Source organism: Thalassophryne amazonica, chromosome 21 (genome assembly GCF_902500255.1).
Source record: "Thalassophryne amazonica chromosome 21, fThaAma1.1, whole genome shotgun sequence".
Taxonomy (NCBI): domain Eukaryota; kingdom Metazoa; phylum Chordata; class Actinopteri; order Batrachoidiformes; family Batrachoididae; genus Thalassophryne; species Thalassophryne amazonica.
In genome coordinates, this window is record NC_047123.1 from 27,464,309 (window position 1) to 27,491,957 (window position 27,649).

General features: G+C 39.4%; 3 protein-coding genes across 5 annotated transcripts; 2 read left to right on the plus strand and 1 right to left on the minus strand.

The window, feature by feature from the left end:
• Positions 1–400: 400 nt before the first annotated feature.
• On the minus strand, positions 401–8,574 carry sh3bgrl2 (SH3 domain binding glutamate-rich protein like 2). The gene is made up of 4 exons (XM_034162852.1): positions 8,461–8,574; positions 2,910–3,146; positions 2,033–2,113; positions 401–556 (listed from the first exon to the last, which is right to left on the minus strand). The coding sequence occupies exons 1-4, from the start codon at positions 8,572–8,574 to the stop codon at positions 542–544; spliced, it is 447 nt and encodes a 148-aa protein (XP_034018743.1). The 3' UTR covers positions 401–541.
• A 352-nt stretch (positions 8,575–8,926) lies between these two features.
• lca5 (lebercilin LCA5) lies at positions 8,927–15,251 on the plus strand. The gene is made up of 9 exons (XM_034162528.1): positions 8,927–9,057; positions 10,170–10,614; positions 10,831–11,072; positions 11,317–11,622; positions 12,712–12,849; positions 12,935–13,007; positions 13,336–13,463; positions 13,550–13,709; positions 13,894–15,251. The coding sequence occupies exons 2-9, from the start codon at positions 10,173–10,175 to the stop codon at positions 14,712–14,714; spliced, it is 2,310 nt and encodes a 769-aa protein (XP_034018419.1). The 5' UTR covers positions 8,927–9,057; positions 10,170–10,172; the 3' UTR covers positions 14,715–15,251.
• Positions 15,252–16,570: 1,319 nt separating this feature from the next.
• Positions 16,571–27,205, plus strand: fam167ab (family with sequence similarity 167 member Ab). 3 transcript variants are annotated; one of them, XM_034162686.1, is made up of 3 exons: positions 16,571–16,709; positions 25,614–25,968; positions 26,695–27,204. In XM_034162686.1, exons 2-3 carry the CDS (start codon positions 25,621–25,623, stop codon positions 26,956–26,958), a joined length of 612 nt encoding a protein of 203 aa, XP_034018577.1. In that variant the 5' UTR covers positions 16,571–16,709; positions 25,614–25,620; the 3' UTR covers positions 26,959–27,204. The 3 variants fall into 3 exon arrangements, with proteins under 3 accessions (XP_034018577.1, XP_034018578.1, XP_034018579.1); XM_034162687.1 differs by having other exon boundaries at positions 16,629–16,717; positions 26,695–27,205; XM_034162688.1 differs by having other exon boundaries at positions 16,694–16,818; positions 26,695–27,205.
• The last annotated feature ends 444 nt before the right edge of the window (positions 27,206–27,649 follow it).

Genomic DNA, 27,649 nt, shown 5'->3' on the forward strand with positions numbered 1-27,649 from the left:
AAAAAGGGGGGGGGGGGGGTTGGAAATTTTAATACATACTTAAGTGGACATCTTTTTTTATATATACATTTTAATTTTTATAGGCAAAAAAACAAGTGAAATATCAAAAGCTACAAAAATTATCAGACTACATTTCTGCACATCCTTTCTGTGTCCTCCAGACTAATCCAAACCAACAGATCAAACTGACCCAACATCTGCTACATAGTAATTCATGTTACTGCAGTTTAAATCCATAGAGTATATAACAAAACAAAACAAAAAACCAAATAAAATGTCAAAGTAATATTTGGTCATTGGCTACTTACACTGTTCGATAAACTATGTTATCTGTGTTGGAATTTCAGTGGCCTCTACAGAATTTAGACGTGTGGAATGTACAAACATATGGTTGAGGTCAGGGGAGGGCGTACACATTCGGTTAATGTTGGCACTGTGGCAGAGGACACAGGTTGTGTGAGGTGACGCAACACCCAGGAGTGACGCAATTCTTGTCCTTGTGCTTCAGGCCTTCCCGGACGTTCCTCGCTGGCAGTGGAGCCTAGGACTGGTAATCCTAAAGAGACCAAGAAACATGAACATTTACTATGTTATTCATAAACGAGCGGGGGTATGGTGGGCGTGGAGAGTCATTAGGACCTGGCGACATTTATTTTCATCATCTAGTGAGATGGTTGGAAGCTTGGTGACTAGATTTTTATCACTCTTGAGCTAATCCTAATGGTAAATAAATGGTAAATGGATTGCATTTATATAGCGCTTTTCTATCTGCATCAGATGCTCAAAGTGCTTTACAATAATGCCTCACATTCACCCCGATATCAGGGTGAATAAAATATATATAGTATATATACATAAAATAGGCTAATATAAAAAAAATTGTTTATGGAAAGGTTAAATTATGTAGTAGTAAAACCATTGGAATAGAAGACTGACATTACCTCATTAATCCATGTAATAAATTGCAATTTATTATTTGGTCATAAATTAGCAAAACAATGATCATTTTCTGCAAGCTACGTGCTAATTAGCCAAGCTTGCTGACTTGATGTTAGCTATAAGACTTCACCCACCCCCAACTATCCACTCTACAACTAAACCAAAATGGAACAGTCTCACGCAATGTTTCATTTTTATACTTCCTTCACCTTGCATTTATTGCAAAATAATAGATTGTCACAGATACCTTGCTATTAGCCATCGCTATTTGGGTGGTTTGATTCAGTTCAGACTTGCAATGTCAAAATAACTTTTGATTGTCTGTTGTTGCAAATTTACACGTGAAACTTCACCAAAATTATGGTGCATATGTGGCTGAGCAGTTAGGATATAAGATATATTTCTCAGCTGAAGGTATTGGCACAAATTACTTTGCCTCATTTGGTGGATTTGCACAAATCCACAGATTTTAAAGAATAACAAGCAAGTCTTACCTTTGTCTACAGGTTAGTAATCAAAATAAAGGAAACCGAAATTAACTGAAATTTTTGAGTCCAAAATGATTGTTTTGTCAGCTTCATACATCATACCCAGAAGTCAGTGTTAAACATGAAACTTAGAAGTCTTCCTGAAGCCACCAACATCTATGTTCCATCTATCCTACAAACAAATCTCAGTTAACTGCATTGCCCAGAGAACCTCTGGAGGACAGACAGAAAACAGACGCATCGGAGAGGAAATCAAATAAAAGCTCATTAATGATCGACTGGAAAATGGTTTCTTCAGTGTCTAACAGATCAACAAATGGTGACTGTGTCCTTTCAAAAAGCACAACTACAACAAAGTCCACTTACAACAAGAAGAACATTTATAGAACGAGTCATCTCATAAATGCTGAGATTAATTGTGGCTTTTGTAACAAATATGATGATCTGTATTTTTGGAATATATATCTTACGACAACTCATTCTGTGGCATAATGCAATCTGCAACCTCACCACTAGATGGCACTAAATCCTACACACTGTAGCTTTCAATGTGTGTTCGTGTTCACTTTTCATGGCTGCAAATTTGTACTCCTGTCTTCTCTTACTTTCACTGAGGGTCCAGAACTGAGTCCAAGGAATGCAAACACAGTGTTGTTCTCCTTTGAGTGGAAGAAATCCTCGTAGTCCTGAGGGAAGACGCAAAAATAGAGAGAGGCAGAGTGTTATGTAACGGCTACAGATTTCAGAGATGGTGGTAAATATCTTGAAGGACATGTTCATGGTCCACTACTGCCTTTTGTGTCATGCGGTGACAAATGTCATTGGGGAATAATGTTGGATTTATGTAGCCAGTGAGAGTGCAGGCCGAGCACATAATCTGCCCCGTCCAAGGAACTGGATTAGGACAGGATTACAGAGTGGCTTGCGGTCTCAGTGGAGGACAGAAAATGGTTCGATCTAATCAAACTCAAATACAGATGGCTCAACCGTGTCCATCATTTTCTGGCATGATAAATGTGAGACATAATTACAATCACACACATACACACAGTGCGATGCTAAAATAAATGTTCAAATATATATAAAGCAAAAATACTTTAACGTTTACAGTGAAATACGTAACATTATAAACGGCTAAAAATTAAATCGGAGTAAAATTAAAAATCTAAAATCTTGTGGATAAGTGGTATTTTGGTCAGTGGAGAGATGACTAAATTTCAGTGGTATTCCATATTGGTGTCCATGTTTTTTCCATTTATCTCAGCCTTTAACAGTCTTGCCTTATGACATCACAAAGCTCTTGATTCTGATCGAACTCCTGTGCCAGGTGTCAGTGAGCCGGATCACCACTAAAGAACCACCTCCCCACAAAATTTCATTGAAATCCAGCTGCTACTTTTTGAGATATCTTGCCTAAAGACAATTGGACTTAAACAATCGCTACAAATACCAATGGACTGTTGCCCATTCTGAACATTATACCCCACAGTAGTGATCTTCATTGAAGATCTGTGGAGGCAGGGGGTTTCCTTTCTCTGGCCGCTTCTCTGGGGGGATGTTGCGGTACATCCAGAGTCTCTGTTCCTCCAGCATCGTGATGTCCACCTCATGGAAGCTGATTCGATTGGCCTCCAGGAAGCCCACCACCGCCTGCTGCTGCTTCTTTACCTGGACGAGTTGAAGGGAAATCAAAGAACAAGCTTCACGCGGTGATTTGTACTATATAATTGCTGGGAAATAGAAGTCCAAACATTTTAAGTGAAGATTGACAATTCTGTTTGTAAAGTCGCCACTCTTTCTAGCAATGTTATAAAATGTATAACTTCTGGATCTGCAACATTATCAAAATTTATTCATATCCATTTTATTTTGTAGGGGGGAACGTCCCACTAGTCCTAGGGTCCACTAGTCCTAGTATGAAGGAGAGAGTTATTTTTACATTTATGATAGGCTATATGATGCATTAAAGTCGGTTAAGAAATGTAACAAAAGTGTGACAATTTAAAAAAAACCCATTTAATTATGGTGAATTACGATTACTTGTCGATTTTCAATTCAGTAAATGTATAGACAACAGTACAATTAAAGGAGATTAATGTTGTATGTCAACAGAATCATATGTTTTATTTTTATAAGTTGAACAAAACTGGATCTGGTTTGTCAGCTATTTGAAAGCAATTACATTTATTTGTGAACTTCAGTTGTGAAATCAGTTTGGGGTTGTAATATACGCCATCAAATAATATAAAGAGGTTAGGACCAGTGGACCCTAGGACTAGCAATGATTCCGGAACCAAAACTGGAAACGTTACAATACAGTTTTTGTTGGGAATGAACCAGTTGGGGAAGAAATTCTGGTTTAAAGCCCTGCTTTGTACATTTTAACATTAATTATTATCACAAAAGGCCTTTAGTCAAAACAACTCATGGGCAAGACTGAACACACATGCATGTGTGCACATTATTTTAAGGCCACAGTAGAACTATTGTTCTACTTTATGAACAATAATGAGTTGTTCTTTACTGGCTGTTAAAGATGTACATCCAAATAACACTGCAACTACTTTATTTCCCAATCATTTTATAGCGATACTCTGAGACTGCCCATTAAAACAGAGTCATATCTGGGCCTTTGAAACACATAAAAAGTGAATAAATAAATAAATAATTGCATGAAGAATTTATTTATATGCACTAATGCAAATACAGAAAAATAAGCATATTATAAAATGATATAAAATATATTCATAGCATTATTCAAAATTAGAAATTTTGTCTGCAAAGTGTTAATAAATAAATAATTGCACAATTAAATCATTTATATGCACTCTTGCAAAGATAGAAATTAAAGATTATTAAAAAAATGTATTTGTACAGTTATGCAAAATTAGAAATTTTTGTGACCTAAAATATAGATATTTGCTACAAAAATATAAAAAAAATTTTCATAAACAAGGAGCTAAATGAATAAACAAACAATGTTGACTTGATTCATAGAAACTGCAATATGAATAATCCCAATCAGGGACAATCATTTATTTGGAGTAGGGACAGATCTAGAATTTGATACATCCTTACAAATACTTACATACTTGTGTGTGTGTGTGTGTGGGGGGGGGGGGGGGGGGGGGGCGCTTTAACTGATCTGGAATCCATTCATTCTGGCCTCGATACTTTCCACCCTGCTAACTTGCTGTTACTGTAAACCGCTTCTTTTCAGCAGACACTTCCAAATATTTCCAACCCTACATTTTCTCACATCATTACTTGTGTTGCACATTTTCCAAAATATTAACCCCTTAACGCCTATTGTCACATATATGCTACAATATCTGACTCAAATATGCAACATACCAAATTGACCAGTATGCCTGTGATCGCAAATTTGCAACAAACCATTATTATTATTAGAACATTATAACATAAATTGTTACCAAAATAAATAAATTTTTTTTGTGCAAAAGTGAAATTAATAATCTCAACAATATTTACCATCTACTTAAAGGCAAAAACACACACAAAACATTTTTTTATATACAGCTATATAAATTCAGACGTTAAGGGGTTAAATAGTTGAACTTGCTGCATACTTCAGTCATTTGTGTGTGACCTTTCGTGACCTCTCTCAGGGCCAACACTGGCAATTTTGTCCAAAAATTTGCAATGTGTTCATTTGGTGGAAGGAACCTCATGTGACCAAAGTTTGAAGAAAATCCAAGATGTCCACATTACAACCCTTTGACCCTCAAACATCATGATGATGTCAATATATGGTGTCATGTGACAGTATACAATCCAAAAAACACATTTTTCCACTGTAAGTCTGAATCTAGAAGAGATACAAGGATGATCTAGAGTGCATATAAATTAGAAAAATGGAATGTCATATGATGCCATCATCTATATACAAGATCATTTTTGGATTGTATACTGTCACACAACAGCACTTTGTGATGTCATCATGACGTCACACACAGATTAGATGGTACTTTGCTTTTTATCATGATCTTATATACAAATCAGCATGTAGCGATCTGCTGGCTGATTCAGATGCACTTGAGATCATCCTTCTAGCGCTCTTTGTTTCAAAACGTATTGTGAAGAATGTGACTTTTTCCAAATAATTTAATGTCATGTGACATCATTTGCTGATATCATCATGAAGCCACGTATGGATCAGCAGATGACATTGTGTTTGTTGATTAATATGCACTTGAAATCATTCGTCTAGCTCTTTTAGTTTTGAAGTTATTGCAAAAAAAGGTGATTTTCCTGACTATTCGATGATCTTGACTGACCTTGACCTTTGACCTTTATATTAATGTCATGCTGAGGTGTAATTACTAGCAATTCACATTTGCAGCATGAATGAAATCAGCCAGGCAGCTCTGGAGACGCACGCACAGGCAGGCAGACAAAAGTGACTGTAACTGTCTCACAAACCTTTGCCAGGCTCAACTTTAAATAAAGGGCTTTTATTTGCTTCTTCTGGACACAATGTCCAACCCCTTCTCCAAATTTCCTAAAAATCAGTCCTCACATTTTTCAGCAAACCTTCTGCGCTTTACATAGTTCTCCTCTACCACTTACTTCAACTTCTAACTAATCTCCAACATAGCCAGAATGAATTACACTCATGTGAGCTCAACGCTCGCATAGCTGACCCAAAGGGGCAGCCTACTGGAGCGTGCGCGCCTGTGCTTTGTGTGTATGTTGTTCATGGACTGTACCCCGTGTGTCACAGAGTTAAAAATAACTCTTCAGTAAATGCACACAGATTGTGCAGCCGTCTTCCACAGATGGAGCATAGTAAAATAAACATATTACTCATTCCTTCCATTACCCAAGACTTTAAGTATTCAGTCAGAGGTGTTTGGTGATTATCTGCTCAGGCATCATTTGGTCCATGCCTGTTCACCGTAAAATGCATTCTATAATTTTTTTTTTTTTTTTACATAAATGATTACACTATGAAGATGTGACCTGATTTAAAGGGGTCACACTGTGCAAAAATAATTGCTTATATAGCTTTACACAGAGTTGGGCTTTTTTTAAATAAATATCCTCAGTGTCTGACCCCTGTGTGACCCCCGCTGATGATTCTGTAACCACTTACAGCAGACAGCAAGACGCCAATTATACAGTGGTGTGTTTCCATAGTAACAGTCCCCAACAGCAGCATGCAACTTTCATCATATCAAACCCGTTGCAGAAAACGTACATTTAAAATCGTGCAAATTTCTTTTCCAGCATCTCTCCGCCCCAGTTTGCCTACACGTTTTGGAAAAGCAGTGAGTTAATACAATAACTCAAAAATAACTCACCACATTAAAATGTGGTGAGTAATAAGATAACACTGATGAGATGATTTAACCCTGTGATGGAGTTGATTTAATGCTATTCAGAGTGGGATCAAATGTACTCCCTGCAGAGTAATTTTACTCTGCATAATTTACACAAACAATGCATTTTTTTTAAAGATCTGTGACATTAGCTTGTTGAAAATAAGGATAATATGACTAGTTTAATTAGACTTTGTAGAAAAATTATGCTTTTTAATAAGAGGAAGAACTCAGATGTGCGTGATAATGCAGTAATTCATTATCACTAGAGCCCAACCGATATATCGGCTGGCCGATATTATCGGCCGATATAAGCCCTTTTCAAAGTACTCACTATCGGCCGAAATTTTGCCGACAGAACGCCGATAATTTCTCATAAACAGAACAGTTACTGAAATAATGTTTGTGTCAGCAATGTAAAATGTCCTTGCACCATTTGTCCAGTAGATGGAGCTCTGACTCCATTCAACTGAGAGCTGCTTACACCCCTGCTTAAATGTGTTCATCACCAGCCCCCGTAGTTCGCCGTCACACTGCACTGATCGGCTGACAAAAGCATACAAGTAAGTTTATAAGGATCTATATCCTTATCCTGAACCTATATCTAAGTTGCAGCAACAAGAGGTACAAGATCAGATGTATTTCACTACTCTTTTTAAGGATATGTATTTGCTAATTTCACAAAGGTTTAATTCTTGATTGCATTTTTTTAACTTGAAAATTCTTCTCTGTTATAAAGTTAATCAATATGAGGACAAAGCTTCAGCTTTTAGCTCATACCTTTTTGTTAAGGGTCCAAAAAAGAACATTTTATTCATTTAAAAATAATAATAATAATATCGGCTGATTTATCAGCTATCAGCAAATCAGCCAATTTATCAATTATCTGCATTTTTTCATCCAAATATCGTTGTCAGCATCGGCCTCAAAAAAATCTATATTGGTCAGGCTCTAATTATCACCTTTACTGTTGTGATACAGGGTGTATTATTTATTTATTTATTTATTGAAAACAATGTCTCAAACTCTATCCAGACAAAAACCAGACACCACATTTGTACTTTATTCTGAATCTGAATAGCCAAATCTGCTGCTGTCAAACAACTTTTTCCAAAAGTTCAGACTGTCAGCAGTAAGTATTCGCTTCAAAAAGTACTGCAATGGTTTACAGAGAAACCAGCAGGATGATACCAAATAGAAATAGTCGAGAGAATTTCCTTTTTTACCAATCCAGATGATCAGATAGATTAGCTAAAAAATTAAAATAAATAAAAATAAATAATGGAGGGAGGTAATATTTTGAGAGAAAAAAAATCTCATAATTTCCAAAATTAAAATCTTAAATGTACTAGTAAATCTCGGATATTCTCTGATATTATAAAACTATACATTTGGGAGGGAAAACTCTCAAATTCGTGAAAAACAGTCATAAATCTTATTTAGTGATGAGGGACTAAAAAAATGATCAGAGATTAAAGTCACAAATTTATGGGAAAGAAATTAGAAAAATAATACAATAACACTCAACTTTACAGGTGGTTCGCGTTCACGCACCACACGCCAAACCCGCTCTCAAGGTCCACAGTGGAAATAAGTGCTTGCGCTTTACTGTGTCATCCTTTTATTATCATCATGCTACTGTATCTATTTTAAACAATGCTGAATAATAATGAATTAAGATTACATATTACTATGATTAAACAGCGCCATGCTGGTGTTATATGGTATTGCAGGTAGGTGCTGTGGTTGCCATGGTGCAGCGTTGGGCGATGAAGCCGTCTGAAGTTTTGACCCTTCTGAATCATTGTGTCGGAAAGTGGTTCACTACTCGAAGAGCTTGTTGTGCTGCTCGCCGTCGACATCTGCTGGACAAATGTTAGTAATGCGTGGAGAGGGAGACGACTTTTAAATATAAAATCCAAAGACAGAAGTTAAAAATTATTTTTTTTCCATACTTAAATGTGTCAGTAAAACCATTCGCTGTAATTTTGTTTGTTATTATACGAATTTTTGTCAATAAAGAAATTATTTCCATAGTATTTCTTAGAAGCAATTTATTTTTCTGAGAACTTTCCCAGAAAATATATTTTCTTGTCATTTATACATTTTTAAACCGCATGGAAATTGGAAAATGAATCTTTCTGAGGGATTTACCAGTCACGTGACTTGGTCATGGCTCAGCCGCACTCTTTGAGCGACTCTCACACAAGCTTCGAAGCCTCGGTGTCAGACTTAAAGTCACTAATGGAAACCATGAATCCGAGGAAAAGCACACAGAAAACACACAGGTTGGTGATAGCGGACATGCTGAACTTAATTTTAACCTTAGTCACTTCATCCAGTTGTTGTTGGTGTTTGCGTTTATTTTTTGTCACGGTGTTAGCTAACAATTAGCTACGCTTGCTAAACCCGTTATGCGTTGAAATCCAGTTTAAACGCGTTCACTTCGATTTGAAACGTTGCTTTAAAGGACTGACACGGTGTATTCGCTTTATTTACCGTTATTTCGCGTTATATCGCTGTTATTACACAAACTTTCTGCTCCTGTCAACAGCAGATGGCCTGGGTTATTTTAATCCAATCTGGTGGTGATGTCACAAAGAGCCTTTCAAGTCTGTTTAATGAAGAATACACTGATTTTCACAGTAGTATAGATGTAGGAATAATTACAACATAAGTCCTGAGGAATAATAGGGATATGATGTTGCTTCATTGCAGAAATTCTGATGATCAGCAAAAGAAATTGATATATGAGAAAGAAGCCACTCAAGTGGCACAAAATGCTTAATGTCACAGCCTGCTGACGCCCCTACACAATGATAGGGGCGTCTATATTCCCCTTCCTGACCTTACTTTCTGCAGGGGATACCAATAATCACTTTCTTTAACAATTACAAATAGGGTTTTAAAAAGCTTCAAATCTAATCTTGATGTATCCCGGGTCAAAAGTCCGATCTGGCGCATTAAAAATGACCATGAGAGACTTGTTGGCCCTTGAAGAGACATGTGCATGCATGTTATTGGACCCAGAAATCAGATCTTGGCTTGTTAATGATCTAGCAGAGCAGACGGGACAGCACTGCCATGGATTAGTGATATCATACATTCATTCAGTCTCATGGAAACATCCACCTCATGTTGTGTTGCTTGGTGACCAACACATGAAACACACAGAACCTGACAGAGAGAGCAGCTGGCCTGGATTCTCGTCTTTGTTTTGTGTGAATTTTGAGAAATATAAGCTCACATGCATGGCACAGATTTTGTTGTTGGATTTCTGTGGTGCTTTTTCAATACATGTTTAACTTTTTCTTCTGCCTTGCTCTTTTCAGAATGAATGGCTAGTTCATAATCACAGAAAAGGCTAATCTGATTCTTTTTCTGATTTTTTTTTTTCCAGTGTATGCTAATTCAACATTGCTGTCCTGTGCAAAGTAACATGGAAAATGAAAACTCTGCTGAGTCCTGTGAAGAAAATCGTAAGGCTCACCAAAGCCTCCAGTCCCACAGGAGCACAAAGAATGATTCCCGAGCATCTTCCTTCCAAAAACTTAAACGCTGCCAGAACAGGCGGCACAAAATTCTGAAGGACAGTGGAAAAGAGGACTGTGCAGAGAACAGGTCAAAAAGCCACAGCTTGCATTCAGATCCAGATCGAGACCAGATATCAGATGAAGGACGTAGGAGTAGTGGGTCATTTTACTTGGAGGACTTTGAGAATGATTTTGTTTCAGATCACTCATTGTCATCGTACTCTCAGTCTCAGGGGTCGTCTCCCAATTCACAGAGAGGGATGCGTTCAAAGAAAATGCACGACAGCCCTGCCGACACGAGAGGAAGGAAAGGTAAGATGTCTTTTTAAAAAAGGGCACATGACGTGTGACTTTTAAGGGTCAAACTGAAGGTAAGAACTGTTTTACTCCAGTATGGATTAAACATGGTGGAAGGATTGAGTGTTAGTCGAGTGTGAAATGGTTCAAATTTTGTGCAGAATTGATCAAATGTGAAGGCCAGTTTTTGTTAAAATTTAAATTTGTCAAATTCAAATTTTTCCTACTCAGGTGGTGTGGGCCGCCATGTTCCATCTCACCTGCGTCGTCCAGGTTGCTCCTCCCAATCCCAGCTGCATCGCGGGCGAGGGCGTTCCCACAGCAAGGACTCCACTCCTCCAAAAGACCTGGATTTGGTAACCAAGAATGTGCTCTCAGCGCGCCTGCTAAAGATCAACGAATTGCGTAACGCAGTCACTGAGCAGCAGCTGCAAATTGACGAGCTGCAGAAGGAAAACAGAATTCTCAAAAAGGTAGGATGAACACTAGTTTAAAAGTGTACTCTTTTGAGTAATAACAGCAGTAGTAGTTAAATCTCATGGCTGTGTAAATGCACATTTTGGGTGCGTGCAGACTGATGCACATCATGAAATATGCCATTTCCAGCTCTTATGTTGCATCAGGAAAAACTCACATCATTTAGCATGTTTTAGTTTGTTTCTGTAATGTTCTTCGTGAGCGTTGCCACCTGTGAGATATTAAATTCTCTCTCTATAGCTGCAGGTGCGACAAGAGAAAGCTTTGCAGCGCTACGACGACACAGGAGTGGAAATCTCCCAGTTGCTGTCGCGACACTCCAATGAGACTCTCACACTGCGTGAACACGTACGGCGAGCTAAGGAGCAGCAGCGCGCGGCTGAGCGCCAGCTGAAGGACAGCGACGAGCGGCTGCAGAGGAGTCGGGCGACGGTCGCACGGCTGAAAACTCTGGTTGCTCAGCACGAGCTGGCACCCAGGGAGGAGCTGAGCCGCAGACTCGAGGAAGAGACGACTCGAAGGCAAGACGGAGAAACCAAGATTAAAGTATGTGGATTATTGATTTATGAAACTGAGGGCTACAAGCGTTTGTAATTATTCTGAATGACTTCCATATTTAAATGAGCTGCGTTTGAGATGCTCACAACTGCTGTGCAGTTCAGAGACAAAAATTACAAAATGAGATGATTGTAAAATTAAAGCTACAGTGTGCGCAGTGGCTTGCATGGTGATGACACAAACTGACAAGTTTATTTCAAGACACGTGTTACTTTAACATGTCCAGAAATGGCCAGCAGGTGGCAGACAGTTCTATGGTTCATTTCATTAAACAAACCAAACTAATGAATTTATTATATTTTTTAATCAGGTGGATCAAATGTAAACGTCTGATTGGTTTGTCTTTGGCTTTTCCAACACCTACAAAGAAATGTGCACGTTACAGCTTTCTAAATATGTGGAGGTGCCTCTTTAATTTGTTTGGTTTTAATGTAGATGGACAAAATTTTCAAGATCAAGAAAATCAAAATTTTCATTTTTCCTCTTCTTCACTGCACAGAATAATTTTCAGATGATAAGTATGACTGAAAATTATCATTATTTGTAGCCAGGGTGTGTTTTAATTTTTATTTTTTTAAATGGCAGAAGTAACAAAAATTGCTTCCTGTAAGCGATAAGTTGTTGAAAACATTTGTGGCCCAGTTTTTCAGTTCACATGCATTTTTAGCATTTAACACATTTTTTGGATGTTGTACCAGTGTATACTTGCACCCTTTTTTTCTGGATAATCAGCTATTTAATTTGAGATTATTGTGCATTGTTCGAGTGTGCAGGCAGAGTCATAGAGAAATAGTTATTATTTTTAAAATGTGTTTTATTTACTTATTTATTTTCTTTTACAAGAGTACAAGTGGCAGGACCTCTCAAACCAGTAAATAAAAACAAAAAACAGTTATACTCTGGAAAATACAGTGCAGTGTTCCTTGATAAACAGTAACGCACATATTGTTACTGTGTTATAATACAGTAATAGCTGTAATATGTATTCACCGTAGGCATCCTTTAAATAAATGGAACATAATCAGAATTTTATTTTGTCCTTCTGCTGGTTTGGAAACTTTCTGTGTGTGTTTAAAGGAGCTGGAACGTAAGATGGAGCTGATGAGTGGCAGTTACCAAAGGCAGTTGGCTGCAGAGAGGAAAAAGTGCATCGGTGCCCAGGAGAAGGTTGCGGCTCTGCAGGAGGAGCTGAAACAGCTGACCGATAAACTCAAGGCACGTATACTCATAGAACAGGCGTCAAACTGGATACGTGTTGTATAGCACGGAAATATTTACGGAGCCCGTTCCTGTTTCTCAGGAGAAAGAGAGAGAACGAGACGCCCTGAATATTTACGCACGCCACGCAGGGAAACCGTCCACAAACAGAAAGGGTGAGGCCACGTATAAAACCTCATGTAAAATGAGACTGATGTAGAGTTTGAATCAATGATTCTCATGGAGGATTCCACAAGAATCATTGGCTCTGCTTCCACAGTTTATGTTTTTGTGATGTTTTATTATTTATATTTTAACCCGGATTTGTCAAGGGACTGCAGATGTAAATTAGCTTTAAGCTAACTCTGGTACAATGCATCAAATGGAAACATTTATTTTTTATTGTACATGGTCCCTTTATAATAAAACAGGAAAAAAACAGATGGTTCAGGGTACGATTTGCAAAATAAAGTGAGCTGTTGTTTGTGTTCCTCTCACTTTTAGACCACAGCTCATCCAGCACTAAGGCCGTACAGACTGAAGACAACTTATTTAGCACAGATTTCCCCCCACCTCCCCCAACTGTTACCGAGGGCATCAAACAGGCGGACGACGAATATTTATCCCTCAAGGTAATCACTACTCTAATATCCATGTTATCAGCTGCTTGGGAGCAGAATGTTTCGCCATTATTACTGTGTCATTTTGGTTGTGACAGGAGCGTGACAGACCAGAGAGCCCGGCACAGGCGGAAAATACCCATCAAAACTGGGACGATCAGCAGACGAGTGGAATAAAAAGAGAAAATGACAAGGAGAAGCAACAAGTGGACCAGCAGCAGAATGGCCCTGAGAAGAAAGAGGAGAAACAAAGAGATGGTGAGACACTAGTTACAGTAAAGTGTTGGAACAAACAGATAAACCTAAATTTTGACCTTGACCTTTACCAAAACAAACCCCTTAAGTTGCAGTTCTGGGGTCAACCTACCTATGTGCCCACGCACCTCTGAGGAGGAGTGGAACCAGCAAATGTTTGTCAAATGATATTCTTCTGTGTCCACAGGCTGGGGAAGACAAACAGGGGAATATCAGGAAGATGACTCCAGCAAGAAGAACAGCCATGTTCGGGAAGAAGTGGAGCGATGGAACCAGGAGGCTCAGTCCAATTGCCAAGCGGCAGAGGAGAATCATCACCAAAAAGAACAGCTGCTGGAGAAGATGCGTAAAATAGACCTTCAGAACCAAGCAGTCAAGCATCAGTTTGGAACATCTGAGCGACGTACTCCGCGTTTTTCTGAGCAGGAGACTCATAATCTGTCTGTTTTCAGCCTCACGGAGCCGGATCAGTCTTCAGGGTTACGATTTGGATCTGGAAGCCGGGAAGGTGGAAGGAGAAAACCAGCTGCAGAGTCCGGTGGCGTGAGACCGCTACAATCCCAGACGTCTCGCGAGGACTTGTCATTCGGGAGCTACACGCCTTCTTTTGGAGTGTCCACTTCCCGATATTCGCCAGGCTTCCCGCCGCCTCCCCCCAAAAAGGAGCAGGACTCCCCATTAGAAGCAGTCGGCGTTTTTAACCTTGAACTGGCGGAAAAAGACAAGGTGATGGACAGAAGAGCAGTGAAGTCCAACCTGATGCAGCAGCTCTTCGGTACCCAGACAGTGTCTGCTGGCGAAAACACGTACGCCTCCAACTCCGCTATCATTGATATTTTCAACAGTCATCCGACTAGCAGCGTGATACGCGCAGGGAGGCGGTGTAACCCAGACTCCTCCCCTTCTCCTGCTGCACCTCACCAGCGCTCTCTGCACGTCACGGACAGCAGACCCGCCGTCTGTGCCGTCCCATCGTTCGACAATGACATAGAGGAACTCACTTTGTGAGCGAGCTCACAATCAGTCACCACATAAAACAAATTACAAGATAACAAATTGTGATATTTAGACAACATCACCAAAAAGTCCAGACTGTTTCAAGGTAATATTAAAATGTATTTATTTTCAGTGGCCTGCAATTAGTTTGTAATTTTACCTCATTTTAACCACATTTGTTGGTTGTTATAATATGTGTGTACTTGGTCTTGAATTTTAATTTGTTCTGACAGATGTTTTGGTTGTTTCTCTATTTTTACTGTTGTGTTCGTCATGTTTATGTAGAGCACTTTTTTACTATAGCACTTTGAGTGTGTTATATAAATAAATTTGTTGTTATTTCTAGGCTTTTCCAAAGCAGGAGAATAGACTGTAAATTACAATGAGTGAATGAATAGATTGTGAGCATGATAACTCAGAAACAATAAATGCTGAGAGCTTGTAAGTTTCCACATTTCAAGGACATGTAATGAGAATGAGCTCATTAAACTTTGGTTAACTTTGATACACTAGATCAATACAAAAAGCAGACGTGAAGGGAACAGAGGGGTGTGGTTGATGTTACATGTGGTTTGCAGTGAGCTTGTGAGTTTCTTTCCTTGCAAAAGCCACCAAGGCTTCCTACTTATTATTGGGTTGATTTTTAAGTTCTAATTATGAAACAAAGTTACAATTTCAAACTTTGAAAGTCATGAGATACCGAAATTTATTTATAGTTATCAATTCATCCAAATAATGGTTGTCTATTAATTTAGATTTTTTTTCTGTTTTTATTTTTTTTTTTAAATCCTGACTTACTGTCTCCAAATTCGAAATTCTAAAGTTGAACGTTTGACTTTACATTTCATAATAATGATTTATAATGGATATATTAATAAAAGTTAAGATAGAGTTTTTATTTATGCAAATTCATTCATTCATTCACCTACTAACGCTTAGTCCATTTAAGGGTCGCGGGGGGCTGGAGACTATCCCAGCAGCCATAGGGTGTGAGGCGGGGTACACCCAGGACAGGACGCCAGTCTGTCGCAGGGCCACAACCAGACAAACAAACACAGACACACCCACACCTACGGACAATTTAAAGATTCCAATCCACCTAACCCACATGTCTTTGGATGTGGGAGGAAACTGGAGCACCTGGAGGAAACCCACGCAAACACGGGGAGAACATGCAAACTCCACACAGAAAGGCCACAGGAATTGAACCCATGACCTTCTTGCTGTGAGGCAACAGTGCTGCCCATTCATGCAAGTTATTAAATAAAATGTCAAAAATTCTACTTTTTAAAGTGAAAATGATTCGAGAAGAAAAAAATTAACTGTGATTAATATTTTAAAAGGAATTAACTTTCAAATTTGAAAGTCACAATTATGACTGGAGGAGTTAATTCTTATAATTGCAAATAAAGTCAAGCTCATCATTTTGCTTTTTAAAAGCAAAATATTTTTAATCTAAAAATATCTTTAATACATTTTTTGTTTCTCTTTTTAAAAAATATTCCATTATTATCTATTACTGTTATTTTTGTTTTACTTGGCAGTAAGAGGCCTCCATACACGACACCTACACTGCGCCAACAAACTGAAAAAGTAGCGTTTGCCTTTTCTTCAAGTTTAATGTCAGAATTATTAGTTGTTCCTGAATTTATCACAGTAATGTATAGTATTTTTGTCTTAACTGATTCTCGAAAGAGGTTTGTATCAGTGTTTTTACATTTGTAAAAAAAAAATTGCAAAATTATCTCTGGGTATTGGGAGGAGGGAGTGTATTTGTAAAATTTTGTTGAATAAAAATATATGAGGGATGCGGCTGCTCTTGTGTGTTGGAAAGTCTTGAAATTAAAATAAATGCAAGTGACGCAACTATTTTCCCGCCCCTCCTCCGGCACCTCCTGCTACAAAAACGAGTGAACCGGGCATCTGGAGACCGATTCGGATTTGGCACCGACACCGGATTCTTCACTGCTGTGGATTAAAATTGGACCGTGAGCGGAGGTTCTGACGGTAAACGGGTCCGTTTGTGTTGAAAGTGAAATATCAGGTTGTAGTGGGCGTTTGTTTTAACTATTGGGTGCTCGCGGAGTTTGGCTTAAGCAGCATTGAATGTGGAGAGGTGGGTGGCCGTTTGGTGCGAAACAAAATAACCTACCCAACTAAAGCTCATCAAAGGTTAAAAAAGTTAATTAAGCTTTTAAATAGTTCTTTAAGTTCTCAAATAGTGACAAAAAATGCACCTGTTGACATACTTTTCCCTTGTAATGCGGAGTAATTATTCATTTATTTTGACAGAAAAAAGTGCGTTTCCGGCCAGAGGTTTTTGTTAAGGCTATGTTCACATTACCAACTGAAGTGACCTGGATCTGTTTTATTTTTCCTTCCCATTTTGTCTGATTGTTACACATTAATTGTTTGTAACTATGAGATTCGATTGAATCATGAACAAACCGTGAAAATGGCTTAAATTCAGCAAAATAAATAAATAATAAATCACAGCATGTTGGCACTTCTAAAACCATGATCAGATATAAAATATGAAAGAAATTACGGAAAATGCATTGAAGTGACCAAAAGAAAGTCTACCAAGTCATGTAAAGGCCAAAATATTTTTTAAATCAGATTCAGATGAAAATCAAATAATTGGCTACACTGGTGTAGGGCTTGTCTGTCACACCACATTAAAAGAGCACATATGGAGAATGAAGTGGTCAGACAGTGGTTAGCTTTGATGCAATAGATCATTTAAAAAAACTTTGTGTTGCTTGTGTAAAATAGCAGATGTGGCGCCACCTGCTGGATGGTTAGTGGATGACAGATGGAGAACATGGAAAATAACAGTAAGGGTCAGCCAACAGTTTGAGGCAGCGGCGTCGGCTAACGATTTTGAGGGCAGCAACCGCCTTCAAGCAAATGCCGGCTAACAATTTGAGGCGCAGCGCGTCGGCTATCAGTTGAGGTGGCGTGTGTCGGGTAATAATTTGAGGCGGCGAGCGGCGGTTAACAATTTGATGTGTCAAGCGGTGCCTAACCGTGTAAGGCAGCACCGCCTTCACGCGAGCACCGGCTAACAATTTGAGGCAGCATCCGCCTTCAAGAGAATGCCAGTTAACAATTTGAGGCACAGAGCATCGACTAACAATTTGAGGCGGCATGCGTCGGCTAACAACTTGAGGCGGTGAACGGCGGCTAACTAGTTGATGTGGTGAGTGATGGCTAACCATGTGAGGCAGCAACCACCTTCATGCGAGCGCCGGCTAACAATTTGAGGCAGCATCCGCCTTCAAGCGAATGCCAGCTAGCAATATGAGTCACAGAACATCGACAAACAATTGAGGCGGCATGTGTCGGCTAACAATTTGAGGCGGCGAACGGCGGCTAACCATTTGATGTGGAACGTGGTGGCTAACCATGTAAGGCAGCAACCACCTTCACGCGAGTGCCGGCTAACAATTTGAGGCAGCAACCGCCTTAAAGCGAACACCAGCTAACAAGTTGAGGCAGCAACCGCCTCCAAGCGAACACCAGCTAACAATTTGAGGCAGCAACCGCCTCCAAGTGAAACCAGCTAACAATGTGAGGCAGCAACCGCCTTAAAGTGAACACCAGCTAACAATTTGAGGCAGCAACCGCCTTAAAGTGAACACCAGCTAACAATTTGAGGCAGAAACAGCCTTCAGCTGAACGTATAACAATTTGAGGCCGCGAATGGCAGCTAACCATTTTATGTGGCGAATGGTGGCTAACCACGTGAGGCAGCAACCACTGTCACGCGAGCGCCGGCTAACAATTTGAGGCAGCAGCCGCCTTCAAGCGAACACCAGCTAACAATTTGAGGCACCAGCCACCTTCAAGCGAACACCAGCTAACAATTTGAGGCACCAGCCACCTTCAAGCGAACACCAGCTAACAATTTGAGCCAGCAACCACCTTCAAGCGAACACCAGCTAACAATTTGAGCCAGCAGCCACCTTCAAGCGAACACCAGCTAACAATTTGAGCCAGCAGCCACCTTCAAGCGAACACCAGCTAACAATTTGAGCCAGCAGCCACCTTCAAGCGAACACCAGCTAACAATTTGAGCCACCAGCCACCTTCAAGCGAACACCAGCTAACAATTTGAGCCAGCAGCCACCTTCAAGCGAACACCAGCTAACAATTTGAGCCAGCAGCCACCTTCAAGCGAACACCAGCTAACAATTTGAGCCAGCAGCCACCTTCAAGCGAACACCAGCTAACAATTTGAGCCAGCAACCACCTTCAAGCGAACACCAGCTAACAATTTGAGCCAGCAGCCACCTTCAAGCGAACACCAGCTAACAATTTGAGGCACCAGCCACCTTCAAGCGAACACCAGCTAACAATTTGAGCCAGCAGCCACCTTCAAGCGAACACCAGCTAACAATTTGAGGCACCAGCCACCTTCAAGCGAACACCAGCTAACAATTTGAGGCACCAGCCACCTTCAAGCGAACACCAGCTAACAATTTGAGGCACCAGCAACCTTCAAGCGAACGTTAGTTAACAATCTGAAGCATTAAGTATCGGCTAACCATGTGAGACAGTAACCGCCTATACATGAGCAATGGCTAACAATTTGAGGCAGTGAGAGTTGGCTAACAATTTGAGGCAATGACAAATTAAATCATAAAACACAAGTGAATAAGATGGCAGTGTTTGATTCATGAGGAATAATTAAGTAACAATATGGGGGAAAGTAGAAGTTAATGAATTCATATTTTTAAAGGTTATAAAAAGAATCTGGTATTTACAGTAATTCTTTTAATTCACTTTTTTTTGTGGTCATGAAACATTAATAAGGTGTTGGTTGATTGATTCATAAATGCTGAAACTCAATAACGTGCTTGAGGAAAGGCGGCTCAGTTTGTTGTGTAGACACGGCCTGTATGTTCTAGACACGCTGAGCTCTTTGGCCCAACCAGGTTTGGCATCAGTTCATCTCCTGCCACAAAATAAATTTTCTTGGTGTGGCAGCAGTTGAAATGTCCAGTCAGCACGCTCGAAACCAGAGGAATGTGTGCCCTCACTGATTCAGTCTGGATAAATGGTCATTACGGTTTACATTTTATTCATGCATTATTTTTCCCCTGAAGCCGCTTTTGGATTTTAGCACGTAAACCATGAACACCTTATAGTTCACAGATTTGATGGTTAGTTATAGAAAGCTCCAATTCCACTAAACTTGGCTCTAAAATGATTATGGAACAAAGAAGAAGAGACTATAATTTTGTAATTATCTCATAATGTGGTCATATTTTGATCCAGGGGCGTAGCCAGGCTTTTTTTTTTTTTTTTTTGGGAGGGGGGCATTGCTCAACAGATGTCAACTTGTAGTGAAGAGTTTCAAAGCCTTTGCAAACCTCAATGGTGCAACTGTTTCATTTGTTGTTTCAAACATTCTGAAACAGTGAAGCATTTTGAAGCTGTGAATTCTGAAGCACTTGTTTTGTGTTTCAAAAGTTTAAAAAAAATCGAAATCATTTGCTTGCTTTAGTGTTTCAAACCTTTCAAATGAGTGATTCATTTTCTGAACTGTTTGTTTCACTTACCATTTCTCTCATTTTTACAAGAGAACAGTAATGTGAAGCGAATGTTTAATTTCGAGCATTTCAAAATTATGATGTCTTCTGAAGCAATTATGTAATGTAGCATTTTGAACCTTTTTTTTATGAACAATTTTCTTATTCATTTGTTTCATTTAGTGTGCATTCATTTCAAACTCATAATTTTCTGACAATTATTCCATTTCGTATAACGAATGCTTTGAAAAGTGAATCATTATATGAAGCAACTGGAGTAAATTTAATTTTGAGTTTCAGAACAATGACATATTACATGAAAATTTTAATATTTATGTTTCAAGCCTTTTGAAATGGTGAATTATGGTCTGAAGCAAGATATTCATATTATTTCTGATATTTTGAAACAAATCATTTTATGAGACAATTGGTGTAAAGTTTCAAAAAACCTTGCTTTTACATCACAATGTGTAGAACATTTGAGGTGGCGTTTAACAATGAAATCCACCCTCAAGCTCCACATATGTCTTACTTTGCTGGCATGCAGGGTATTTTCATCGCTCATGTTGGTCTGACTTTGTTCAAAATAACTCCAAAACAGATGATCAGATTTTCACCAAACTTGGTTGGAGCATTCCTTGTGTGAATGTCTTGAGATGATTAACTTTTGGAGAAAATTGCATAAAGGTCCTCAAAAGTGTAGTCCTAAAACACATTTTTTTAGTATATCTCCGTAACCTGTAGGGCTAGAGAGATAATCTATAGCCATTTGTCATTATGTGGTATATAACATGAAACAATGTCACTATAGTGTGAAAAATAATCTCCTGAATAGCTGCAACCAACATGACAAGGTCTTACTTAGTCCTCCTATGTGTTGAAATGACTCTCATGCACATAGAGTGTGATATGGTGTGTGTGCTTGCGGGGCATGTACTGGCCCTCTAATACTGCTCATTAAATGCAGATTATGCCTTATTTGCCTGTGTGGTTTTAGCAGGATTAACTGAAATAAGTACCTTTTTTTAATTTAATCCAAACAGTAGGTAGTAGAGAAGCTTGAAGCACCGGAGAGAGGGCGCCAGTGGACCTCAGTCTGCAGTTCATCTCCACCTTAAAGACACTAACCACACGTTTGAGGACAAGGAAGTTAAAATATTAGCTAGAGAGAAGAAATGGTTTGAGAGAGGGGTCAAGGAGGCATTCTTTGTGAAACGTTTGAAACCTAGCCTTAACCGGGGAGGGGGTCTGAGACACGCTTTATCCCCTGTTTACAATGGAGTACTCAGGTCAAAGCAGTTTCAGTCTTTTGTTCATGGTAATGAGCCATTCACATCATCAGCAGCGTCGTCAAGGGAGCCATCAGGAGAGGGACAGCTGCCCTGTCATTAGGAGGGTGTTAACTAGAGCACAATAGGTGCTAATAAGAGCTATTGTTTAGTCACCAGCCTATAGCAGTCTGCCTCTCGGTAGGAGGGGTCTGGTTAGGTTTAAAACTCCAGCTTTTGTGACTTCTTGATTATTCTTCTCTACAAGAGTCAAGACAGAAGTCAGACCACCAGAGCAAGAATTTTAGCTGAGGAAGCTTCTGCAATTTGAAGCGAAATGTCCTCGCGTCAAGCAACCCAGTCCAGTCGAAGATTCAAGCTTCTCTATTATGGAAACCACCTGGACAACTGAGAGCCTACACAGAAACAAACAGTAGGTGTTACATGATTAAGAACCTGTAAAATTCTACTGGTTTGGATCTCAACGATGAAGTTTTATTTTTTTTCTTTCCCTTCACTTGTGCATTTTTGTCATTAACACAACACTGATGCACAAGGCTGCATGACAGCCTCCCGTTCTTCTCCATCATCTAATTATAAACGCTTTAAAAATGCATGTTTGCGCATGGATTTTTCTCCTCCATTCAGTAGTGTTCAGAATAATAGTAGTGCTATGTGACTAAAAAGATTAATCCAGGTTTTGAGTATATTTCTTATTGTTACATGGGAAACAAGGTACCAGTAGATTCAGTAGATTCTCATAAATCCAACAAGACCAAGCATTCATGATATGCACATTCTTAAGGCTATGAGTAAAAAAAAGGCTATTAGTAAAAAAAGTAGAAAAGGGGGTGTTCACAATAATAGTAGCATCTGCTGTTGATGCTACAAACTCAAAACTGTTATGTTCAAACTGCTTTTTTAGCAATCCTGTGAATCACTAAACTAGTATTTAGTTGTATAACTAGTTTTTCATGATTTCTTCACATCTGCGAGGCATTAATTTTGTTGGTTTGGAACCAAGATTTTGCTCATTTACTAGTGTGCTTGGGGTCATTGTCTTGTTGAAACACCCATTTCAAGGGCATGTCCTCTTCAGCATAAGGCAACATGACCTCTTCAAGTATTTTGACATATCCAAACTGATCCATGATACCTGGTATGCGATATATAGGCCCAACACCATATCATGATGCTTGCACCACCATGCTTCACTGTCTTCACTGTGAACTGTGGCTTGAATTCAGAGTTTGGGGGACGTCTCACAAACTGTCTGCGGCCCTTGGACCCAAAAAGAACACTTTTACTCTCATCAGTCCACAGAATATTCCTCCATTTCTCTTTAGGCCAGGTGATGTGTTCTTTGGCAAATTGTAACCTCTTCTGCACGTCTTTTATTTAACAGAGGGACTTTGTGGGGGATTCTTGCAAATAAATTAAATTACAGGTAACTCCAGACTGTCTTTGATCGTCCTGGAGCCTTTGCCATCCTGGTTATTCATCTATCCATTTTGATGGTTGTTTTCCCATTTTCTTCCACGCGTCTGTTTTTTTTTTGTCCATTTTAAAGCATTGGAGATCATTGTAGATGAACAGCCTATAAGTTTTCCCCTCCCCAATCAACTTTTTAATCAAACTACGCTGTTCTTCTGAACAATGTCTTGAACGTCCCATTTTCCTCAGGCTTTCAAAGAGAAAAGCATGTTCAACAGGTGCTGGCTTCATCCTTAAATAGGGGACACCTGATTCACACCTGTTTGTTCCATAAAATCGACAAACTCACTGACTGAATGCCACACTACTATTATTGTGAACACCCCCTTTTCTACTTTTTTTTTTTACTAATAGCCCAATTTCATAGCCTTAAGAGTGTGCATATCATGAATGCTTGGTCTTGTTGGATTTGTGAGAATCTACTGGTACCTTGTTTCCCATGTAACAATAAGAAATATACTCAAAACCTGGATTAATCTTTTTAGTCAAATAGCACTACTATTATTCTGAACACTACTGTATGTTACTGGCTTCTAACGGAGAGAACAAGGAGAGGATCCTCTCACCAAAAATGTATATGTCAGCTCCTCTGAGCAGCCACAGCTCTAATTTACCTTGCAAAACAGCCAAACCTATCATCAGATACAAGGGCGATGACTTCACCGCTGCTCTGCTGTGCCCATTACGGAATAACTGAGCGGTAACCACTTACTGAAGACTCTGTAAGAGGACACTTTTTCTTTCTTCCCTGCTGTGCCACTGACAGAGTTTGGAATAATGTTCAAAATGCTAAATTAAATATTCAGCTTTGTGTCTTTATTTCCCCGCTCTTGCTTTGCTGTGAGCCTTCATGTTCATCATCCCATTGCTGTTAAACAGGTCTGAAATTAAACAAGACATTTGCATTTGTTTTTGCGCCGTGTGATAACATAAAATATGCATGCAAAATCACATATTGACAAAAGTAAATGAATTCTCACACTTTATGTGTGGAGCCAGAAACTTAACTGTTGCCATTGTGAAAGTCAAAATCAAAATGTATATTTTTAAGGCTTGACCCTGGTTTATTTTTATTTTTTTGGAGACAAGCAACCTTGATATTGGGTTGCACCAGACCCAAGATTTGGAACTAAAAACTGACAAGCTCATTTCAAGACCCATATGAGTTCAAATGCACCTCCTCCTAATTTTCATCATCCCTCCAACATGCACCAGTCATCCAGCAGGAGGCACTGTTCAACAGCTGGCAGACACGTCCATGCAGCATTGCTTAAACAAAACAAACCTGCTTTTTTGTATTGATTTAGGTGAATCAGAGTTAAACAATGTCTTATATGTTTGTCCTCCATAAAAACTGTAACTCTTCCCGGGGGATGCCAAGGCATTGCCAATCCAGATGGGAAATACAGTCCATCAAGTGTCCTGGCTGTCACCCGGGGTCTCCTCCAAGTTAGCTGTACCTGGAAGACCTCTCAGCATGACCATCCTTTTCTTTAATTCTCATTTTTTTATTAGGCTGGAGCTCAATCTGGAACTGACTTTCTTCCAAACAAAAAACAAAAATGCTTGACTGAACATTTTCCACCAATTTACATATTGTGTTGGATATTTGAGCAGTTTGTTCCCTTTGGGACCCAAGTTCTGGCCTTGGCCAAAACCATAATTTTGTACCAGGGAGTGTAGGTCAGATTTGCAGAGGACTTATTGCTGTTTTTGTTTGGGTTTGTACTATGAATGAAATCGACCAGGTCCTTTAAGTCCTCCACCAAAATAAGTCCTAAGCATGAATGTGGAGATACACACCTCAACAATTAAAACCAATATATCCAATTCTATACAGTCACTATAATTGTTATCCCTCTCAAAGTTTACATCTAATTCCAAATCGCTCCATCTGCATTAAAGTGGTCTGAAAAAAGGAAATTTCAATGTATTTTTGATTGAACAGGTGGAAATTAAAAAAAAAAAAAATCATGCAGGGATGTAAGAAGTCGTTTTGCTTCCCGTATCCATCATGTGTTTCAAATCCAGTTTTTTATATTTTTGAAACGTGACATGTTATTTCGCTGTTAAACACATCAGCTGTTGGTGTTCCAATCGTCTGTCAGGCTCTGACAGCCGGAGGTGGAAAACTGCTGTTTGATTGACAGTGCCTGACGCGCTGCTATGGAAACGGTTTGTTCCTGTCGCACAAAAATCTCGGAGGTCGGTGCTGTGCCTTTTATTAATTCAAATGGAATCAGGAAATTCTCTGCTGCCTTGAAGTGTTTTTGTGTTGCTTTAACAATACGAACCCGAAAGATATTAAAAGAAAAGTAGCAAAGCTGGAAACGTACAGTAGTATTTTAGCTTATTTGAAGACTTGACTGATTTTATTGATTCTATATTGTATCGATTTGAATAATGTAATAGTTTTACCTCTGTTTTGATAGATAAAATATATCGATTTCCTTGTTAAAGAGCTCTTGAAGGTTGATCTGATGTAGAACAGCTGAATTTAGACACACAGAAGACAAAGGCCACAACCACCTGGTCCTAAAGCTCCTTGTGGTCACAGGGGAACCAAATGTCTATCATTTTCCAAATTTTTGAGAAGTTCTTTTACTTGGCAGATCTGTGATGGATACACCTCCGATGTTCGTGGTGAACGGGGCGAGTGAGGCAGAGGAGGACGACGCGGCATCGCTGACAGATGACCATCTCTTGACCTTGAAGGCCATGACGGAGAAGTTAAGACTGGAGACCAGGAGGCCTTCTTACCTGGAGTGGAAAGCCAGACTGGAAACTGAAAACTTCGCAAAGTTGACAAGTGGGAAAGGGCAGCAACGGGAGGAGCCAGAAGGCAAACAAGAGACGCCCGGAGAGACCAAAGCGAACGCAAACGTGACCCGGTGCAAACTGTCATCAGGTCTACTGAACGGAATCGGGGACATTGACGAAGCTCTGAGTTCACTCAGAAGAGAGCTGGTGAGGCAGTTTACAATTGTAAAATCTGAATTTAGAATTGTAACTTAGAACTGGTCATCCCTCAGAGAAATAGATAAAATCTGATGTTGGTTTCTGCAAAATAAAAGCACATCTTGAAGAAAAGCTGGCACAATTTTATTTGATCAAAAGCAAGCCAGACCTTTGTTTTATTCAATTACAGTGATCTGTCTGTTATTGGCCATCCATGTAAACAAATGGTATTCCAATGGCAATTGGCATTACCAATAACACAATGTAGAGCAGGGAGCTCAGTGAGATATAGGGATTTGGACAACCGCTGTGTAGACCTGGGTTTGATTCCAACTAGCATTGGCTGGTGAAGTAACCTTGGCCAGACTAGCACCCCATTTGGGTAGAGTGAGTCATAGACTCTCATCTGCTACACACTACAGAATCCAGTAATAAGCACTGGAATCAATGGGCCCGAGGGCCTCTATATCCTGAGTTACAACAACTACACGTATTATACCAACAACAACAGGTAGAGGATCTCACTAGTAGTTCATAATCTACTGTGTAAACTGTTTAGCAAATTTGCTTGGCAATACACAAGTAATTATTCACTCATGTTGTCCATCATTGACACAAAGCAACTGTTTTCCATCGAGAGCGGCAGCTATACTTTACTTTACACCTGTTTTCGCTTTGTGTCCAAAACCTGTCGGTAATTTTCCTCTTCTCTTATCGCCGTCCAACATTTTGCAGGCAGACATGCGTTTGCAAGACCAGCGGCTGGCACGGCAACTCATACGGCTCCGGAACGACATCAACAAGCTCAAGATCGAGCAGGCGTGCAACCTGCACCGCCGAATGCTCAACGACGCCACCTTTGGCCTGGAGGAGCGAGACGAACTGTCAGAACTGCTGTTCGAATGTCCAGTGACCCCGGGACTTGGCCTCTCGGCCCCGTTGCGACTGATCGGCGTCACCAAGATGAACATTAACTCTCGCCGTTTCTCGCTCTGCTAGTGGTGCCTGAAAATGCATCTTGTCTGTCAGGGCTACATTGTTGTTTTATAATGCAAATATTACCATTTGAGTAGATTTTTACTGGGTAAAAACTTTCATATGATGCTTTCACTGTCTGCTTATCACTACGTGCCGCACATACATTTGTATCGTGTCCAAAATCAATTTTTTTTTATTACTGGGTGAAAATATGTCCCTTGATCATATTTTATGAAAAAAAGAAAAAGGAGAAATTTCACACTTTTATAGTTATCTTTACAATTAAAGTGTTTTAAGAAATTTGTCCTAGTAGTCTATGATGACTTTTTCACCTTTTTTCAGCATCATTATATGCAAATATTGCCGTTTTGTGCTTGTCCCACACCCAGACTTATGATCTTCAATGATAAAAATGAATAGTAAACAAATGTTTTTTCTAATGTTTTAAAATATCTCTGAATAAAATAGCAGTAAAATAATCAGAACATAATTGGGGTATTCAATGTCATACAACTGTTGTGATTTTTTTAAACGAAATGTAGTTGTCCCACACTATTGCCGTAATTTCCACCACAACAATAATGTCCCTTTAAAAAGTTAGTATGAAAGATTGTGTGTGGGTAGTTTCTATGGAGATAAACAGTAACATCAGAGCACATGTATATAGCGCCAAATCACAACAAACAGTTGCCCCAAGGCGCTTTATATTGTA